The following is a 16,726-nucleotide window of genomic DNA, read 5'->3' on the forward strand; positions in this document are numbered from 1 at the left end:
CGCCTTCCCGGGGTACTCCAGAGTTCCGTGGAAAACAAGACGCCCAGATGCGGTGACTCCCTCCTGCTGACCCGCCCTGTGACGAGCGGGGGATTCCCCTCATAAACCAGTCCGAAGGTTTAAAAGCCTCTAACTTGTCCCATTCACATCGCGTCTTCCCTGTGGCTCTGGTTCTTGTAGTCTTTAGCTCTGGTGTCTTCCGTTCCCATTTCTTCTAATCTGGACTCGAAAAACTACTATTCCCAGCAGAAGCCGAGCGGCTCGCCTTTGCGCCTGCGCAAAAAGAACTCTGCCTCAACAAAGTGGGCGGGGTGTAGAGCAAGCCGGAACCATGGGGTTGAATTCGAATTCCAGAGTATTTAAACTGTCGTTTGAATTGTAAGGAGGGGGCGTGCAACGGCCGCCCAAGCATCAAGCAGGTAGGGGACCCGGATTTCCCGGCAGCCCACGCGCCGCCCTTGAATGCTGAGAGCCTGACGCGCCAGCTCCCCAGCTTCGGTGACAGTTAGTGGGGACTGTTGTTTTTGTCGCTGTCAAACTCCCAGTGATAAGAGGGGCGACCGAGGAGTAGGCGTGTGTGTCCCCACTCCTCAAGCCTGGTGACTGGATCCCTCCCCGAGGGTGGGACACTTCCCGGGGCTCCTGTCCTGTCCTTTCCAGGGCTGTCATCTCCGGCCCCGGGCTGTCACCCGCTGCTGAAGGGGGCGGGGGTAACTTTGCCGAGTTTGTTTGTTTGTTTGTTTGTTTTAATGGCATCTTAAACCTTACAAAGTGCTTTACTCACAACTCTGTGAAGTAGGTAGTGCGGGTATTATGCCTATTTTATAGGTGAGGAACTCTAAAGAAACTCAGAGCAATCAAAGTGGGATGCCCGGTGTTCCCATCGCTAGGAAAGGACAGACCCAGGACACTTGGTAGCTTCCAGTGACGAGGGAAATCCATCAAAGTTCCCGTTACAATCCTAAACATATATATATGTATATATATGTATATATGGAGAAAGGGCGGGGGGAGGGGGAGGGAGGGAGGGAGAGAGAGAATGATCATGGGCTGCTGGGGATAATTTCTTTTTATTAATCGATTAGCATTTATTAAACGCCTACCATGTGCCAAGCACGGGGATGCGAAGAATGGCCAGAAAGTCCCTGCCCTCCAAAAGCTCACAGTCCAATGGGAGAGAAAACATGCAAACCACATGTACAACCAAGATACATGCAGGGTAAATACGAGATAGTCTCAGGGAAGGCACTAGAAGACTGGGAACTGCTTCTTGCGGTAGGTGTGGCTTAAACTGAGACTTGACGGAATTCAGGGAAACCAGAAGGAGGAGGCCGGGAGAGAAATCGGTCCAAGCATAGGACCAGTCAGGGAGTGTCTCCTGGGAGGATCAACAGCTGGTTTTAGGAGTCATGCATTAGTAACCTAGTGAAGGTATCCTCACCCGCCTACTGCTAGTAGATACCTGAAATACCTCCAACTGAAGAACAAGTCATTTCCTAATTAGAGGGGGAAGAATCCAAAGGCTTACGTGGTTTGAAATGTAAGCAAATGCCCTCTTGGAGTGGTAACCCTGACTTAAAACTCGAAGTCAGGTGTAAGTGATTTAGGACTTAGGAATTCTGAAAAGGGTTTTGAAAGAAAAGAGACAATTACAGGACATTTGAGGGTACCTGGTACTAAAAAATAAACCTTCACAATTTTGCCCTATCTGGGGACCATATTAAGATAAAGAAGGCATCTATTTTATTTTCACCATCATAACCTCAGCACAAGATTGACTCAAAAGAAGGAAATTATTAAACTACTGGAGCACAAAAATAAACAAATAGAATGGTAGGAACTATAGTTTGGGGAAAACCCAACACAGAAACCTAGTTCATAAGAGCAATATTTTGAAGGGAGTAATTTGTTATCAATAAAACATTTAAAAAGACATTTAAAAGAGACCGTGTATAAAAAAATGTAGTTTAAGTTATTTACAATTTTTAATGTTTATGTTACAAATACTCAAATGGAGCTAAGTTCTCATTAATTTGTGATTTCCCTCCAGCGATACCTATCACAAACTATGCATGCCTGCCCAGTGTGGGCAACTCTTTTTTCATGTCCTCTCATAATTTCACCATAGGGGGTTCACGTAATATAATGGAAGTCACCTTAATTTCTCCTAACATTGTGTATCAGTAGAACACTGGATGTCCACCTGTCAGAAACCACAACATATACATTGACAAAATAACAAAAAATATTGTTTGTTTTTCTGTCAACTTCTTGCCTCCTTCTGGGCATTTTCCAGATTTTGTTGTTTTCATTACTTAATAGCAAATCTAGGAAGTGATCTCGTGCTTAGTTTTTTTAAGTGTTTCATCCTAATAATTGATAGTTTTTAAAAGAGCATGGAGATTTTTATAATAAATATGTAAAACTAAATATATGAAACATAAGTAGTGTTTTAAACATGTTTATGGACAAAAATAGGGCACTTCAAACTGGTATCTGTCACTGAGTTGGTTTATAGGGTTGGGAGAGGAAGAGGTTAGACTTAGTGGTAGGTTTAAAAAGCCCTATCTTTCATCCCTCTTCTTTCCTTTTCCCACTAGTGATCACAGTCAGCTAAGATTTCAAGTAAATATAGGTAAACTATAGCGAAAATGATAGGCATGTATGGAAATTAATCATTAGCTCAATAATCTAACCTACAAAGTAACAGTGCATATAGTTATTTGTGGGGAAAAAATACACATATAAACCTGTGTTTCTTCCTATTTTTTCAACTAATGGTACTGGCTGGATGACTACAGGGAATATTTCCAAAACACAAAGTGTACCACTAAAACTATGTAGTTTAAAATTGGTACCTTAATGACTTGAATCTTGAACCCTTGGCAATGTCAGATGGTTTTAGGCAGCCAGAGTGCTGGGCCTGGAGTCAAGAAAACCTCAGTTCAAATCCAATCTCAGATACTTACATGCTGTGTGACCCACTTTACTTAATGTTAGGCTCAGTCTCCTCATCAGTAAAATGGGGATACTAATTAATAACAGCACCCATCTGCCAGGGTTGTTGTGAGGATCAAATGAGATAAAAATTGTAAAGTACTGTATAATGCCTGGCACATTAATAAGTACTATATATATTTTACTTATTATATATTTATATTTTAATATATTTTTATGTGAATATGTTTATATTTTGTTAATATTTATTATTATTATTACTACTACTACTACTCTTCTAGTGCCAAATTAACTACTAGTAGTACACGTTTTGAGTTTTTCTCCTAACAGTCCTATTGTTGCGGTTTAAACCCAGGGATGCCAAAAGCTGTTGAGGTGGGGGCTCTGCCTACCCAAGAGCTCTTTCAGTTTCATGATGTGTTATGGTGGAACCGTCTCAAAGAATTCAGTCAGACCACCTCCAATCCAAGTATAGGCATTTATTGAGATTGACGCCTCTCATGAAGCGGACTAAGTTCCAAGAGGAACCAGCAACTTTAGAGAAAGCAAGATGCATTTTTATAGGGTAAAGATGCAATTACACAACAGAAATTTACATATAATAGAAGAATGTCATTAATATTAAAAAGGCAGAGGAGGAGTTTGTTAAGGGATTAGGTAATGGAGAAGGTGGTTAAATATGGTTTGGTGGTTAAATATTCTGGGCATTCTGCCCTCCAACTGGCTAGCTATTGTGGTCCTGTCTTGGGCTAGATGGATGATGTGATTGTGATTGAATACAATAACACACCTGTTTCTGTAGGAATGGGTCTGGGGGCAGTGACCAGGTAGAGGCAGTAGCTGGGTTCCCATCATATGGACATACCTGCTGTTTCTGTGGGAACTAAGAGTTCAGGGACACACCTGTTGTTCCAATGAGCAGAGAGGCATATACAAAGAAGTTAGGACATTGGTGGGGGGGCCTAGGTAGGTGCGGTGGGTCTGCTGTTCAGTAGGGCCAGGCCTATAATGAAATTAGAATATTGGGGCTGGGGGCAGTTTTATTAGGATTCCATCACTATAAGCTAGTGTAAGAATTATTATCTTCATTTTATAGGTGAGGAAACTAAGGTTCAGAGTTTGTGAATAAAATAACACAAATCACAAAAGAGTAAGTTGAAGAGTGACTCCAAGTCCAGTATTCTTTCTTCTACTGTGAATGCTTTTAGAAACTATATGGCTTTGAAACCAAACTCCCCCCCCCCAAAAAAAAGTAAACCCACCTATTAGGCTTTAGAAAGAGTCAACTTGGGGGCGGGGTGGGGGAGAGGCCACTCAGGGCATAAATTACCTAGTAGGCCTATTCACCAATTGACAACTAAGAGAGTAATGGCATAGTATTTTTAATCATTTTCAGTTCTGCCAGACATCAAATATCCTAATTTTATTAGAGTTTAAGGAATTGAATTTCGCATATTTACTAACACATGAGCAACAAGCTGGGGTTAAAACATTATAAACTAAAACATGGATTCTGCCTTTTGGAAAAACATTCCTACATCATTTAAGATTAATGTAATATATTAGAAAAAGCACTGGACGAAGTCAGTGAATTTAAGGCAAGCCACCACTTACTAGCTATGTAACTTTGGGCAAGTCATTTAACTTCTCTGAACTCTTGTCTCTTAATCTGTAAAATGGAGATAATAATTTTTTACACCACCTTGAAAGGTCTTCATCAGACTCAAATGCTAAATATTTACCATTCCTACACTGTTACAAATATGGGGGATAGCTTCATTTAGGAAAGGTGATTCTTGAATAGAATAAAATGATAAAGTGTGAGTAGAATCTGTAGTGTGTTCTGAAGAAAGAAATTGAATATGTTATACTGTGTTTTAGGTCACATATGAAACGGATTTACCAAAACATCAAATTATGCAGAAAATCTCTAAGAGAAATAGTAATTCACCGATTTCTGGTAAAGAACTGAACTCTGCTTGTCCTGATAAGAAGAAAAAAGAAAATAAAGACAATTTTGTTGAAATATTACCTCCAGAAGTCACTTTTAAAATTTTTAGCCAACTTGACATTCAGAGTTTATGTCGAGCTGCAACAACATGTAAGAGTTGGAATCAAGCAATCAAAAATTGTGACTACTTATGGAAACACCACTGTTTGACTGTTAGAGCTATATGTCAAAAGGAGATAGATATTGATCGAGGAAACGGATATTCATGGAGGGTAAGTTTAAGCATTGAAAATGGCTGTGGTAACATTGTAAAAATTCCACATATTTATATATCATAAAACTAGAAGATACTTCTTATGATTTATCCATCATAATCTCTAACAAACTATCCTTATAACACTCTGTATGTGTACACATGTATACATACATATGCCGATATAGTCATAAAGAGTTTGAGGGAAGCCTCAGTCCTCAGAAATACAACATTTCAGAGCTGGAAGAGGCCTTGGTAGCTGTCTGTTTCAACCAGTACCTGAAAAAAAGAATCCCTTCTCCAGTCAAGTCAACCAAATAATTGACTGGCTTCTTTAGTGAGGAAGAGCACACTAACTTTCTCCAAAAGCATCTCATTCTACTTCTAATACGTAGCCTTTCTGTCCTTTCCTTCTCTAGATCCATGATCCTATGAAGAGTTTCTAAGCTTTTCTTTACATCAAGCCTGAATTTGCTTCTTTGTTACTTTCATCAATTGTTCCTAATTCTGCCTTTTGGGACCATCCAGAACAATTTCTCTTCCATAGGATAGGCCTTCAAATGCTTGAAGACAGCTAACATATTCCCTTTAACTTCTCTAGACTAAACAGCCTCATTTCCTTCAACCATCCTTATAGGGCATGAATCTGAGGCCTTTCACTATCATAGTTACACTGCTATGGACACTTCAGTTTCTCAAGCTATAGTGCCCCAAACTGCATACAATGCTGCATATGTGATCTTACCAAGACCAAGTATAACTGGGATTGTCACATCCTTATTCCTGGATATTCTGCCTTTCTCAATACATAGGAGCACATTATTTTTTAATGTTATATGTCAAAAAGAGATAGATAGTCAAGGAAATGGATAGTCATAGAAGTTAAGTTTAAAGGTAAGTTTTTATTCTGAACAAACATTGAATAAAATAGGCAGTTCTATATATACATATATAAGAACAGAATAAAAGGATTTTACATGAAATTGCAAATCTCCATTAATTGTAACTTGCTTTTCTTTTTAAGTATATAAGTTCAATCTAAAGCTTTCAAAAACAGATTCCTATATTAATTGTGTCTGAAAATGTATATGATATGTATCCTACATCTTGAATCTCTCACCTTTCTGTCAAGAGATGAATAGCATATTTCATCATCACTACTCTAAAATTAGTTATTGCCTCATCAGAGTTCTCAAGTCTTTCAGATTTGTTCTTCTGAATAATCTTGTTATTGTATAAATTATTCTCCTACTCAGTTTACTCTGCATCAGTTCATACAGATCTTTCTAGGTTTCGCTAAAACTGTTCATTTCATCATTTTTATGACACAATCATATTCCATTGTATTTATATTCCATAAGTGGTTTATCCGTTCCCCAATATGTTGTCTCTCCTTTAGTTTCCAGTTCTTTGCAACTACAAAAAGAGCTGTTATACATCTTTCTTGGATCTCCTTGGAGCATAGGATCACATTAGCTTTCTTGGCTGCCATATCACAACCTTCATGACCCACTGCCTAATTACATTTTGAATATTGCTTCCTGAAAACCAAGCCTCCCTTATGCAAACTTCTCCTGTTGGGCTCTGCTCCCCCCTTCAGCAAACTCCTCCCACCATAAGCTCCATGTGACCACATTCAGCCTATTAGGGGAAGAGTATATTTTCAACTCAGGGAAGGTCCTCAAATTCCCTTAGGTTTATTAAGGGGCAGGGAAGATCTTCAAATTCCCTTACCATTACAAATGCCCACTATGGACTCTAGAAAAGCACTAAGCCTCAGAATCCAGCAAAGAGCTACACCAAATGGGAACTTCATGAGAACTCCACAAAGGGAGAAAAGGATTCCCAACAACTAGGATTTGTGAAATACCCCTTTGCCCCATGGTTCCCTGCGTGTATCTCACTACTTTTGTACTGTATACTTGAGCCAGCCTTCCCCAGTAATTTTGTGTGTGCAAGGGAAGAGTGCACACTCTTTTCTTGAGGGGGGGGATGTTTTGTGCCAACTATTTTTACTGTATCATTTTAGTAAATACCTTTAAAAGTCAATTAAGGTTGGGCGGCTAGGTGGCGCAGTGAATAGAGCACCGGCCCTAGAGTAAAGAGAACCTGAGTTCAAATTCGGCCTCAGACACTTAACACAAAAACTAGCCATGTGACCTTGGGCAAGTCACTTAACCCCAATTGCCCTCCCCCCAAAAAAAGTCAATTAAGGTGATCAGTTGGTTATCACTTGGAAATGGAGGTACATAACAATATTAGAAACCCCAGCTTCTCAGGGTAAATTCTGAATAGGAGTTGTCAATGGACCCTCTGGGGCCCTCAACCCCTGAATAGGAGTGCAAGTTGGGGGAGTTACCCCAGAAGATGTGCTTCCCTAAAAAAAAATAAGGTTAGGTTAACATGAATTATTCTTCTTCATGAAACCATGTTAACTCTTTGTGAGAAACACTTCCTTTTCTTTATGTTCATTAAACATCCCATCTAGAATTTTGTTAGAAATCAAAGTCAAGCATACCAACCTAGTTTGCAGACTCCATTCTCTTCAAATGCCGTTTTAAAAACTTTGGTGTATTCCACCTATCCAGCTAATCCACCATGTTAAACAACTCCCAACTTCTTCATGAAAATTTGTTTTGCTCTTCAGAATGGAGGTGACTACTTCTTTTAACCATACCCTACCCAAACAACCCTTCTATTTGTTCTCTTCCCCCATGAATGCACTTTGTAAAATATAAAATTACTCCTGTATTTTACATTTAATATTCAATTGTATGTCTTCATGTATTTTATTGTATTATATTTTTATGATATATTTTATTTCATGTGTTCATCCCTCTCCTGAATACCCAGAAAACAAAATATCTACCTGTTTTTAAATGATAATGGCTTACCTTTTTCAGGTAACACTACTGAGAAACTACTGGAAAAGTAAGGTAAAGCATGAATGGCTAAGTGGCAGATACAGCAACATTTGCTCTCCTGTTAGCCTACCAGAAAAAAATATGTGCCCTATGGATGCAGATACCTGGGGGGAGATTCTAGAAGCAGAACTTGAAAGATAAACTGAAAAATCCACACGAGGTCTCAACTTTCAGAAATTGAAAGCAAACATTGTTATGGTGCAAATTCTCTGTACCTTTATTTGCTCATTGTTCATTTGTTTTATTTGTGAATTTTTAAAAGAACATTATATGAAATATACATATTTATTTTGCACTTCACCTCTTCCCCCCAAAAAAATTTATTTCATTTTTTTTTTAGTTGTAAGAATGAAAATTTCAGTGGTGCTGTTTTTAAAAGACATACTAAAACTGCTGGGTTGATTTCAAGATTTGTGTAATATTGATTTTTATAAAATGCTATATGTTATTGTGAAGTCATAAGAATAGGAAAAAATAGTAGAGTTTGAATAAGTTGTTGTTTCTAGAATATTTTAAATGAAAAGTTCAGTATCTTCAAGAAGAGAATTTGTTCAAAATAGAGTACTCTTAAATTGTGTTCTATGACATGCAAAGAAAAACATTTAAATAACAAACAGCTTTTTGGGAAATTGTTCCCAACCATAAGCAAGCTTCCTTCTCAAACGAGATGTGTTTAGATGTTATAAAAGCAAACAGATTTGACCAAATAAAGAGAGGATATTAAAGCACTTGGAAATGTTATGTAGCTGTAAGGTATTTTTGTTATCTCATATTTGTACCTTGAATGTGTTTGTGCCTTCATGTGAAATGTTTTTCCAGTTTCTTTAGACTTTTTTTACTTATGTATTAGTATGCTGGTTTACATTGTACCCTTCATTATTTACACTGTTTCTTCGTTTTCCATTCCTTCTGTTTTAATATTGTTTCTAGTGTAACTGTCTCATTTTACCCATGAGGAAACTGAGGTCCAGAGAGGTGAGTGACTTGACCAGTAATAAAAGTCAAGGTTGAAATTCCAAGGAAAGTCAAAAGGACAAAAAGTATGTTAAGATGATTCTTCTCTCCTGGCTCCACTCCCAACTCTCTAGGTTTTTCCTGTTTCTCTTCTCTCTATGAGCGCCCTCCACTTATTAGAACGTAAACTTCTATAGACCAAAAACTACCTTTTCCCCCATTTGTATTTGTATTCCTAGCACTTAGCGCAGTGCCTGATGCCTTGTAAGTGCTTAATAAATGAATTGCCTATCTATAAATCATTAGGAGGCAGCATAATTGGCACAATGGATAGAACACTGGAGCAGGAATTAGGAAGGCTTGAGTTCAAATCCAGCATCAGAAACTTGCTGACTATGTGACTCTTCATATATCACTTAACCTCTGTCTGCCTCAGTTTCCTCAACTATAAAATGTGGATAATAATAGCACCTACCTCCCAGGGTTGTTGTGAGGATCAAATGAGATATTTATAAAATGCTCAGCATAATATCTGGCATATAGTAAACACTACATAAATGCTTATTATAGCAGCAAGATTGACAAGAGAAATATTTTTTCAAAAAACAGATCTCAGGGGAGGCTAGGTGGCATAGTGAATAGAGCACCAGCCCTGGAGTCAGGAGGACCTGAGTTCAAATCCAGCCTCAGACACTTGACACATTTACTAGCCATGTGACTTTGGGCAAGTCACTTTAACCCCAATTGCCTTCCAAAAAGCAAAAAAAAAAAAATCTCAATACTGTTTAATATGTACTGTATTGAATGTCAGCCAGATAATTCAATCGCCATATGTCAGACATAAACAGCACTGCACAGTATTTTCCTATCCACCCATTCATCCACTCATATTATCCTCACAAGATATACTGGCAATTGTACAGATAAGGGAACACGTTACAAAGTAAAGAAACTTGTCCAAAGTTCAGGCAGCTAATTAGGGTATTGAACTTGGATTTTGAAATGCCGTCTTCTTGCTCTGTATCTAGTAGAGTGGTATTGAACTCAAATTGAAGGGACTCACTCACTGATCCACACAGGATACCTGCACGCCACGTATTGACCTAGTTTTAAAATATAAGATATATATTTTACTGCATTTTATCTTGTTAAATATTTTTCTAATTATTTTTTAATCTGGATCAGGCAACATTCAGGTATATTGAGGGTATTCATTTCTATCTTTTGGATCACCTGCAAATTCATAAACTCACAGAATTCAAGGGTTGAAAGGGATCTCAGCAGTCATCCAGTCTAACTCACCACCAAAAGACTTGCTTCTATAGTATACCTGAGATCTGATCATTCAACCTCTATTTGCAGACCTCCAAGAAGAAGGCACCCACCCTTCAGAGTTAGCCCAGAATGGTTCTTAAGTGTTTAGAAGTTTTTCTTGCCATCAAGTATACATTTATCACCTTACAAAACCACCCATTGCCTCTGATTCTGCCTCCTTGATACAAACAATTTAACTAGAAGTCAACTAGCTGGTACAGTAGATAGAGCACTGGACTTGGGAGTTAGGAAGTTGTACATTCAAATCCTCCCCTAGAGACTTACTGTGTTGCCCTGGTCAAGTCCCTTAACAGCTCTGTGCCTCAATTTCTTCATCTGTAAAATGAGGATAAACCTACCTTCTAGGGTTACAGTGAAGATAAAATGAGATAACATTCATAAAGCATTTTGCAAATCTTAATGCACTATGTAAATGCCACTTATTATTTATTAATAGTTCATCTTCTGCATGACAATCCTTCAAATACTTGAACACATCTGTTATATCTCTCCTAAGTCTTCTCCGAGCTAAACATCTATAATTCCTTCAACCAGTCCCCATGTGACATGGACTAAAGTCCCTTCATAATTCTGGTTGCCATTCACTGGATACTCTCTAGCAATGACAGATACTAAGGCAGAAGGGAAGCATGTCCACTTAAATCAATGCTATATTCTTATTGAATTTCCTTTTGACCACTAGGTAAACTTTATTTTTTCATATGACCCACAACACATCTCAATGCTGAGCCTGATCCCACTGGATTAACCTGATTTAGAACCCACTCGGAGCATTTGTACTGCAATCTATTGCTACAAAATGTTTCCACACTCTTTCATCTGATAAACCTTAAAAAATTTGAGACAAGTCAGAATCTGAAAACTGAGTAGTTATTTCCATTTGATTTAGTATGTGTTCTTTCAGCACCTACTCTGTGTAAGGCACTGTCATTATTGGGATATACAAGGGTGAATAAAATCTATACAGTCCCTGCTTTCAAAAAGCTTACAATTTATTTACACGTATCCTGTGTGAGCAGCTTGTACTAAGCAGTCTGCTTCATGTGATTGTTGACCTCTATTGTAATTTCTAATATTTCTCTGTAGGTTTATATCAACATGTCTTAATGTATATAAATATCCACCTAAAAACATAATTAACATGTAACATTTGGTATTTTATCCCCTTTTGTTTTCATCTTTCCTGGCTAACTAATTCTTCAATTATTTTCAGCATTTCCTAAAGTATCATCTTTTATGTAAAATTTTACTAATCTTAAAGGGAGTGACTACCTTCTCTAACTACTTTTATCCAAGTGTTAAACTCCATACTGACCAACTGTTGATTTGCTTTCCCCTTGTAATGTACTTAATGATAAGAGTAACAGAGTTTATATTGCACTTTAAGCTTTACAAAACATTTCATATATATCACTTTATCCTCACAACAACTCTATATGGTAGGCACTATTTTGCAGATGAAGAAATTGACACTGAGAGAGGTTGTGACCTGCCCGCAGTCACACAACTAGTAAATGTCTGAGGTAGGATTTGAACTCAGATCTTCTTGACTCCAATCCAAGGCCCTATCCACTGAGCCACCATCCTGCCTTTTATTGAGAAATATATTTACATATTTTAGTGTTTCTTTTGTAATATAAGATGGAATTAATCGTGTATATATTTAAATATACACATATATTTTAGTATTTCACATTTAAGATTATGTATATTTGTTATATGTTCATCCTCAGTCATTAAGGTCTTTTTTTCTGAATAGCCTGCAAACAAAATATTGACAAATGTTTTTTCATCATAAGGGGTTACTACTGGATGACCTTCTGTAAAAATTAAGTGAGTACTGAGTTGAGTGCAGATTAATAGGAACATTTTTTCTCTTGTTAGAATAACAAATATATATATATACACACACATATATATATGTAAATACACAGAAATCCTAAAAAAAAAAACCTCTGAAAAATCACAAAAAGGCCTTTTTTGTATAAAATTAGGGAATTGGATTAGGTAGCATCTAATTAAAAGGTCCTTTCCAGTTCATGATCTGATGCTATGAACTAAAATTAATGACTTTCAAAAGTTAACAAAACAAGCTGACTCTTAAGGTATAAATGCAATACTGTTATTCACTTGTGATTCATCTATTTGTAAGTCCTTATAGGAACACGTTTTAAAAGAATATTTTTACCAGGCATTTGAATTCTTCCTCACCCCACTCTTTTTTCTGTTGTAGAATGAAAATTCCAGTAATGCCCTTTAAAATGCTATTATGATGGAATGGTTTCAAGATTTATATTACATTTGTTGGTTTTGATTTGTCTATTTATTTGCTTATTAATTTATGTATTTGTTTATTTGGAGGGTAGACCTCTCTATCTCACCTGGACTGGAAATGTAGCCATTCATGGTCCCAATCCCACTACTGATCAGCAAGGAGGTTTGACTTGTCTTTCCTGCTTGTACTGATTTGCCCCACCTTAGGCAACATGATGCCCCCCCTCTCCCTTGATATTTGCTATTTTGGTACCAGACACTGTGGACAGGACATCAAATTGTTTCTAGCCCTATTGAAGCTGAGAACTTTTTTTTTTCTTTGAAGGGAGAAAGGCAAGGCAATTGGGGTTAAGTGACTTGCCCAAGGTCACACAGCTAGTTAAGTGTGTCAAGTGTCTGAGGCTGGATATGAACTCAGGTCTTCCTGACAGAGCAGGTGCTCCATTCACTGTGCCACTAGCTGCCAGGGAGCTCAGAACTCTTGAGATCTAGAGATCCACTAAGCAACCTCAGCTTTCCTCAGTAGCAGGGCTTGCAAGTACACACTGCCACACCTGGCTATGTTTCGATATTGATTTGTTTTTGTTTTTTTTTTATTTTATGAATTACTGTGAACTAATAAGAGAAAATAAAAGAGTTTGAATACATTGGAACTTAAAGCATTTTGAAATTAAAATTCAGTGGAACCGTTCAATGAATCATTCAACATTTTTATGTTTTTCAAAATTGTGTTTGAGAAACAAACCTCTTGGTTTAAAAGAATTCTCACTAAGATTGTAACTTGTCAGAATATATTTGCAACCCATTGGAATCTGCATTACCTTAACAGCTTGAAATAATTCTAGAGATTTTTTGAGAACCTTGGGCTATGATCACAAAGGTAACAATGTTTACTCAGTCAAATTTACTCCCTGAATGGAGACTTCAGAGCACCATCTAGTGGATTAATGTCAAATAACAAAAGTGAATTTAAGAGCCCTGAAGTGTTTTCACCACCTGCTTCTGTACTTCAGCCACCCTGATCTCACTAATGTGGTCACTCCCTCCAGGAATGGAATTGGTGACCTATTAGTGCTTGCTCCTGTGATTCTTGGCTACATCTTCCTACAGTTGCCCCACGGGGAATCTACCCCCTGGACTTTCTTCTAAATCACATCCTTCAGTCAACTATTATTGTAAATATGTGATCTGCTGGAGAATATCATTTATAAAAAAACTTCCCTGTTCTCAAATCCTCATCAAAGATCAATCAATGAATGTGTAAATTGCTCTCATAAAATTTTGGCAGATATAGGAAAGTAACCATATGAAATAGTAGTTAATATTCTCTTAATTGCCTTGGGTGGTGAGTAAGTTCTGCAATTTTCCTCATGCTGTTGATATCTTTCCCTCTTTCAGGTATCTTGAAAATTGATCCCTCAATGCCCTTGAAATTGTGTTTCCTCCAGCACCAACTTCCTCAGCATATACTTGGTTTAGTTCATTTGCTCTTTATTGATTTTTTTCAATGACATTTCTACTTTCTCAGGAAACAAGACTCATTTTGACATTAAGAATATAAATGTGGTGGCTCTCCCATTAAAAGAAATAACCACAGCTCCTCACTAGTTCCCACAAAATCTGAATGTTTCTAAGGTATATTTCTTCAAGATATTTTTATTTAACTGTCATTCTCTAGCTCTATAAAGCAATTTACAACTGACCACTATTCATGGGAGTATAGAGTACATCTATATAATCAATCAATAAACATTTATTAAATACCTACTGCATGCCAGGCACTGTGTTAAAGGCTGGGGATACATGACAGGCAAAAGACAGTCCCTGCCCTGAAGGAGCTTACATGGAGGAGACAACATACAAATATACATAAAGCAAGCTATGTATAGGATAAATAGGAAATAGCAGAAGAAAGACACTAGAATTAAGAGATGTTAGGAATGGTTTCCTGTAGAAGATGGAACTTTTAGTTGGGCCCTACAGGAAGCCAGAGAAGTCAGGAGGAGGATCTAATGAGGAAAAGTGTTCCAGATATGCAAACAGCCAGTAGAAATACCCAGAGCAAAGAGATGGTGTGTCTTATTAGTGGATAGTACAGGTAGCCAGTGTCACTGAATCAAAGAGTACACGGCAGGGACTAAAGTACGAAAAGACTGGAGAGTTAGAAGAGGCTGGATTATAAAGGACTTGAAATGTCAAAAAGAGCATTTTGTATCTGATCCTGGGAGCAATAGTCACTGGAATTTATTGAGGTGGGGTGGGGAGGTAACATGATCGGCCCTGAGCTTTAACTGTGTAATCCAGATACTGACCTCATTGATGAGGGAAGGCAACAGCTACCAGGCTTTCAATTGAATAGCATGAACCCCAAAGGAAATTACTATGTGATAGAGGGAGGGGTAGAACCAGGAGGTTCTACTTCCAGGGGGGAGCCAGGAGTATTCCAACTCCCCTGCCTCAACCAGTGAGCCTAGGGGAGTGAGTGCAGGCACAGCCAGTTATTAGAAAGGGTGGCCTGGAAGCCAAGATCTTCAGCAGGGAGCGAAGTTTCAGTAAGATCTAGTATAGTGTTATTATTGCTATGATAATGAAATGCAAGAATAGATTTGAGGACCCAGTGAAGTGTCAAATGTGTTAGAGGCATAAGGTATTTTATTAGTTGATATTTATATCTTCATATGTTTGTGTCTAGGGAGGTATCATGGTGTGGACAGAGATAGTCTTGGAGTCAGAGACACCTCTGAAATATATTGACTATGTGGCAGTGTGCAAGTCAACCCTTTTCTTCTTTAGGTATCAACCTAAGGCTTTACATTGCAGAAGAGCCACACTAGGTTCTGATGGTTGAGATTTCTAGCTTATCTTACCTGGAAGCAGGGCTCCAAGGCACTTCCTAGGCTTCTCCATATCATGTGTCCAGGTCACTCCTCTTTGTCTCCTTGCTGTATAATCTTCCCCCATCAAAATGTAAACTCTTAGAGAGCAGGGATTGTGCTGATCACTTATGTGTGCATCCCCATCTCTTAACACAGTGCTTGAAGCACAGAAAATGCTATTGGCTTCATCACCATTCCTTTTCCCTATGTTTGGAACTAGGAAGATATCCCACATGGACAGATTATTTTTCCTTATTTTGTTGGACTGGTTGCTAAAGTGCTTGCTATTTGATTTACATTACATCTTTTTATTTATACTTTATTCTCTCTCTCTCTCTCTCTCTTTCTCTCACACACACACACACACACACACACACACCATTCTTGCTAATACCATCTTTTTTCTTAAATACCTCTTGCTTCCTTATTCATAGGACTTTTTTCTATTGCTATTCTTATTACTTTGTCATACATATCTAAGATGTAGCCACATCCATGGAAGGGACAGGCTATATCTATAACTCAGCCAAAGAAGGGGCATCTAGACCTTGGATGGGACACTGTTTAGGCAAGAAGGGAAAGGGCATCTTTGATCCTACCTAATATATAAAACACTAATACATTGTACATAAAATATAGAATGAAAGCATTTATTATAAATGAGTTACAAGATTACATTCGATTCTACCACATCATTTCCCATGTTCTAATGTTCTTATAACACGAAACATTTAGAAGAAAACCAATATTTGAATGATTCTTGTAGTCATCTAAATAAAATTAGATGCCTCAGAACTCAATCAGAAAATGAGAAGTTTGTATCATTAAATTTAAAAATGAAACTGTTAGCTTGGCATTTTTTTACTGTTGAGTTACCATTGCTGCAAGTTTTAACCTTGCAAGATGTATATGAATTTTGGTTTGAGGAAATTTAAGTGGTTTTTGTTTTGTTATGTTTTGGATTAGGTCCAGATCTCTGATTTCAGAATTACAGGAAACTCTCTCCACTGAAGACAGTCTGCCACTATTTCTCACTTAGAGTCTTAAAGTTGGAGGCAGACCTTTTTTTTTTTAAGCAATTAGTGTTAAGTAACTTGTTCAAGGTTACACGGCCAGTTATTTCTGGGTGTGGTGCTAAGTATCAGAGCCCAGATTCAATTCCAGGTCATCCCAACTCTGGGGCCGGTGCTCTTACTCGCTG

At 37.7% G+C, this 16,726-nt stretch overlaps 1 protein-coding gene across 1 annotated transcript; it reads left to right on the forward strand.

The window, feature by feature from the left end:
* Nucleotides 1–282: 282 nt before the first annotated feature.
* Nucleotides 283–13,343, forward strand: FBXO48 (F-box protein 48). The gene is made up of 3 exons (XM_069068924.1): nucleotides 283–419; nucleotides 4,840–5,181; nucleotides 8,066–13,343. The coding sequence occupies exons 2-3, from the start codon at nucleotides 4,876–4,878 to the stop codon at nucleotides 8,225–8,227; spliced, it is 468 nt and encodes a 155-aa protein (XP_068925025.1). The 5' UTR covers nucleotides 283–419; nucleotides 4,840–4,875; the 3' UTR covers nucleotides 8,228–13,343.
* The last annotated feature ends 3,383 nt before the right edge of the window (nucleotides 13,344–16,726 follow it).

Source organism: Petaurus breviceps, unplaced genomic scaffold (assembly GCF_028583685.1).
Source record: "Petaurus breviceps papuanus isolate PSGF00001 unplaced genomic scaffold, PetGlider_PUasm1.0 90775, whole genome shotgun sequence".
Classification (NCBI taxonomy): Eukaryota; Metazoa; Chordata; class Mammalia; order Diprotodontia; family Petauridae; genus Petaurus; species Petaurus breviceps.

Bases quoted from the DNA above. Each gene is read 5' to 3' on its own strand.
- FBXO48 (XM_069068924.1), top strand. From the start codon at position 4,876: ATGCAGAAAATCTCTAAGAGAAATAGTAATTCACCGATTTCTGGTAAA. The intron at 5,182-8,065 runs GTAAGTTTAAGC...TACCTTTTTCAG, and splicing joins GAAACGGATATTCATGGAGG to GTAACACTACTGAGAAACTA.